Below are 4,873 nucleotides of genomic sequence, written 5' to 3' on the forward strand. Positions count from 1 at the left end.
GACAATTTCAAAGTTCCAAAACTGAATTGAAAAGTGGATTGTGCTTGCGCTTATAGTTGTGAAACGCAGTGTATTGGTTTAATTGTTTAATTCAAGCATCGTATATAATTTTAAACAATTCGGGAATACAAGAGCAGTTTTGTAATACATTTTTTTTAAAGCCCTATTTAATTAGAAACGGACTTGAAGTATGTGGACTGTGTGCCAGTTCGGAAATTGTATTATCGGTGTATGGTATGTTCTAATCCTCTCGTTTCTATTGCAGGGATTACAATTGGGGATCCCCCCCTGAATGCTATGATTGTTATTGACTTCCCCTGTCTGTTCATTTCGTCCGTCCGTCTTTCAGTTTTGAGCTTAAAAGTAAAATGCTAATCCGTACAATAATAATCGAAACTGACTGACTGCTGCTGCTGCTGCTCCCTACACCTTTTTTTTGACGACTCTTTTGGCACGCGTTGTCGGCGTTGCGGGGACTGATGGGGTGGCTGCCTGGGGTGGTGGGGAGGGTGATTCAGGTGTTTCTACAGCTGCAACTGGGACTGCTGCAGAGGACTCTGGCTCCTCTGGCTCTTCTGTTTTTACTGGTTGCTGCTCATCGATCGACTCCACCTTAATGTCCACCTCAGTATCACTGTTGCCGGACATGGGCGATGGCGGGGCACGCACTCGATCGGGATCATCATCCTCTTGGTCGAGCGACGTGCTATTTGTGCTGGCATCCTCTTCCTCCAGCACCGACAGGTGATAGAGCTTCATGTCCTCCTCGGAAATGGGCACGGGTGCATTCGAGAGTGGATCGCGACCATTCAGCGACTTGGGGAATGCAATCACATCGCGTATCGATCGCGCCCTGCACAATATGGCGATGAGCCGATCCAGGCCCAATGCGATGCCACCATGCGGCGGGCAGCCCGACTCTAAGGCACTCAGTAAATGTGACAAATGCTCGTGCGGTATCTTTAGGATCTGTTCCAATATAAACTGCTGCATATCCCGGTCGTGGATGCGAATGGAGCCGCCGCCAACCTCTTGGCCATTGAGCACCAGATCGTAGGCCTGAGAGCGTATGTTCTCCAGGTTTTCGCAGCTGGTGGCAAAATTATCCAAATCATCGATGTGCGGCTGCGTGAACGGATGATGGACGCTCTCCAGCTGATTTGTCTCACGATTGCGCTCGAACAGGGGAAAATCTATGACCCACAGGAAGCGATAGTCGTTGGGCTTCTTCATCTTGACGTTCTCCACCAGAAAATCGTGATAATCCAGTCGAATGCGACCCAACAATGTGCGCTGTTAAAATATAGAAAAGTTGTATGGAGATTAAGAGGCGGAAGTCTTAAAGTTAAACTTACAGTTTCCACTTTGGGTCCAATGCCCAGAAAGAGCAGATCATTCTCCTCGAGATCAAACTTTTCTGTAATTTCAGTGGCCACCTGCTCGCCCAGCAGTTTGCCAAGACGATCCAGCACATCCGTGGCGGGTCCAAATTTGCGCACAAACAGAGTACCAGCAAAGTCTTTGCCGAGACCCTCGTAGTGCTTGCGGGCAGCACCATTCCAGAAGGCCTCGCTAGCTCGCACCACAATGGCATAGGCGGCCAGGTCGCCCTCATATTTGTTCTTGAAGTCCTCGCTCTTGTCGATAATGTCGGAAACGTTGGTCAGCAGAAAACCAAAGCGTGTGTCGGGCTTGTCGTTGCCGTATTTCTCCAGTGCCTCCTCGTAGGTGATGCGACGGAATGGAGTCTGCAGCTTGGGCAGATTCTTGGGCCACGAATAGCGCAGAGTCTCCTCAATGAGCTGCATAATGCCATCACGACTGGTGAACGACAGCTCTATGTCGAGCTGTGTGAATTCCGGCTGACGATCGGGACGCGTTGCCTCGTCACGGTAGCATCGAGCCACTTGGAAATACCGATCGATGCCGCCAGACATGAGCATTTGCTTGAACTGCTGCGGGCTCTGGACGAGCGAATAAAAGTGTCCGGCCTTGCGGGTGGGCACCACAAACTCCTGAGCACCGCCGGGTGTGCGTCGGAACAGAGTCGGCGTCTCCACCTCGACAAAGCCCAAATAGTTGACGAGATATTCGCGCATTTTCATGATAACCGAGGAGCGCAGGCGCAGATTGTGCTGCATGTCATTGAATCTCAAGTCCAGATAGCGATGAGTGAGTCGGAGTCGCTCTCCGGCTCGATTGAATTTACGTATCTCGAAGGGCAGATTCTTCTTGGACGGATTCAGCACCAGAACCGTGTCCGCCTCCACTTCAACGTGTCCGGTGCTCATTTTGGGATTTACAGTGGCGCCCGGCCTGGGTATTACAGTGCCCTCCACTCGCACAATTGATTCAATGGGCACGCCAGTCTCTGCATACTCCTCCAGTCCCTTGGTCTTCGGCAACAGCAGCACTTGCGTCTGGCCATAGGCATCGCGCAGTATGAAGAACTTGTTCATTCGCTGGAATTCCAGCCATCCGCATATGACAACCTTTTCGTTGATCTCATTCGATGTGAGCTCACCACAATTGTGCGTGCGATCAGCAAACTTATTCGTGTCGGCCACCTTTACGCGCTGCTCGGTATTGCTGCCATTGTTCGTGGATAGCGTGGTCTCCGGCCCACCGTCTTCCTTGGGCTCGCCATTGTTGCTGTCCGCATGGGAGGAGCCGCAGGCTGCGGCCTCTTCAGTCTCCAGATCATCAATGGACATTTTCTGTTGTTTCTCTTTGATTTTAATGGGTCCATCGTATGGATCATCGGGATTCAAGATCTTGACGCTCGTTACACTAACCTCCACCTCGCCAGTGTCGTATTTCTAAAAGAAAAATACAATCAATGAAACAATTCTTTATGGTAAAAAAGGATTTGGCTAAAACTCACCAAATTAATATTAGCTTTGGGTCTGCCCAGCACTTTTCCTACCACTTGGAGCACAGTTTGATCGGGCGTGGACATAAACGTGTCTACAAGCTGCGAATAAATATGCGGAACATTTAATAACATAAAAGATTTGTGCAAAAGATGTACTCACCGACTGATCTTCAATCATTAACTGCGTTTGTCCATAGCCATCCTTGAGCTGCAGGAATTTATTGTTTTTCGTTGATGGTATCCAGCCCACAAGAGTAACAGTTTTTCCCACATCATCGCGCCTCAGATCGTTGCACGTTAGATCGCGATTTTCAAAGTATTTCAGAATGTTTTCGTTCCCTATTGCATCGATGATTAATATATTTCAAGCTTAACTTTTCTACTCTATTCTGAGACTCACGTGCAATCTTGTATTCGGTGCTGGTTATGCCTTGAGCGCTCTGTTGCTGCACCATGGTGCTGTAGCTGCGCTTATCGCCCGCTCGCTTTGTGCCACTCGCCGGGAAGTGGATGTTGAGGATATCTTGAACCTCAACCTCTATTTCGCCCGTTGGCATCGTTTGATTGCAGGAATTGTGCGGCCTCCTCATCACTTGGCCCACAATCGTGAGCGTTGTGTTCTCGGGCATGTTGTTCATGCGTCGCGCCACCCGGGGATGCTTGTCCTCGAGAACAACCAGCTGGCAGGCGCCACCATTGCGATCCCTCAGCTCAGCGAAGCGATTCACTCGCTTCTTGATCAGCCTACCCGAGAGTTCCACGAACAGGCCGCAATGATGATTCCTAAGTTCGCCACAACTCTGCCTCATGGGCTGCGGGGGCTGCGAGTTCATGTTGCTGGCCATGGCGCTCATTAGCTGCATCATGTCGTTGTAGGAAACGTTGGGACCCACTGCAGCAGGAGCAGAATATATATATTTGGAAATCATGTTTGGCTTTTTTTTTTTGGTACTTACTGTTGAAGGGATTGGGCCCCGGGCCGAAGTTGTCGTTGTAGCCGCCCCCGTTTCCGCCTCCATTGCCACCGCCGCCTCGGTAATTGTCAAAATCATTATAGCCACCGCAGCCATAGCCAGGGCCACCTGGCGGACCACCAGGTCCGCCACCATAACGCCCGCCACCTCCACCGCCGCCACGATACCGACCACTCATTATCTGCTTGGGGATTGGCGAACTCATGTTAAACTATTTCTAGCATTGAAAGACATCCAGGCACACACGGTACACTTACGTGACTACAATCAGCCGGCTCTTCCGCTAGCGCTAATGAAATTGGGGAGTTCTGGGGCCGCCTTAAGTTTCCACTGCTCGCCAACGCACGATGCACGAGTGCTGCTTGTAATTGCAGTCTCTGGTGACTACGCCAAATCGTCCTGGAAATTGATAACATTCTGTTAGACAAATCGCGTTCCTCATTTAATTATGGCCGCATGCAAGCGCTGATGTACAAATTTTTCAGACCCAGCGCGAGACACAGACACACACTCAACACATACACTGGCAATTGGACAATCGCACACACACACACGATATCTATGCGTGCCGGGCGTCGCGAAAATGCCGACGAAAAACATGCCAAACACTCTTTGAGAACCTACCGTAGCAGGTGAAGCGATGGCAAAGCCACAATTGCACTTTGCCTAACTAAATGAATAATGCCTGAATAATTCACCTAAACTGTATATATTACGCTGATATTGAATTTGTATGAAAAAATGGTTGTTTTGGCTTGGTTTCAGAACTACCAGTGTGATTTCGGAGTTATCGCTAAAATATACCGCCTGACCCTCAAAAATATACCATCATTTTCTAAAATATACCGTACATTTACCGAATCGTCGCTCATTATTCTCGATTTTGCTATTCTATTTTTACTCACATTCTATTCTGTCACAAAGATCACATTTATGTTTTTGAAAAGTAATTGAATGTTCCTTAGAAATTAAGGAATTTAAAATTTGATTATTTATTTACATGACACTTAAATTCATTAACAAA

The 4,873-nt window shown here is 48.6% G+C and overlaps 1 protein-coding gene across 3 annotated transcripts; it reads right to left on the reverse strand.

Moving 5' to 3' along the window:
- Window positions 1-73: 73 nt before the first annotated feature.
- Window positions 74-4,630, reverse strand: LOC117584699 (aspartate--tRNA ligase, mitochondrial). Of its 3 annotated transcripts, none has more exons than XM_034273735.1 (8): window positions 4,548-4,630; window positions 4,107-4,248; window positions 3,832-4,030; window positions 3,276-3,767; window positions 3,036-3,214; window positions 2,885-2,974; window positions 1,356-2,819; window positions 74-1,293 (listed from the first exon to the last, which is right to left on the reverse strand). In XM_034273735.1, the coding sequence occupies exons 3-8, from the start codon at window positions 4,025-4,027 to the stop codon at window positions 424-426; spliced, it is 3,291 nt and encodes a 1,096-aa protein (XP_034129626.1). In that variant the 5' UTR covers window positions 4,028-4,030; window positions 4,107-4,248; window positions 4,548-4,630; the 3' UTR covers window positions 74-423. The 3 variants fall into 3 exon arrangements, with proteins under 3 accessions (XP_034129626.1, XP_034129625.1, XP_034129624.1); XM_034273734.1 differs by having other exon boundaries at window positions 4,474-4,630; XM_034273733.1 differs by lacking the exon at window positions 4,548-4,630 and having other exon boundaries at window positions 4,107-4,280.
- Window positions 4,631-4,873: the final 243 nt, after the last annotated feature.

This window comes from Drosophila guanche, unplaced genomic scaffold (genome assembly GCF_900245975.1).
Source record: "Drosophila guanche unplaced genomic scaffold, DGUA_6, whole genome shotgun sequence".
Lineage (NCBI taxonomy): Eukaryota > Metazoa > Arthropoda > Insecta > Diptera > Drosophilidae > Drosophila > Drosophila guanche.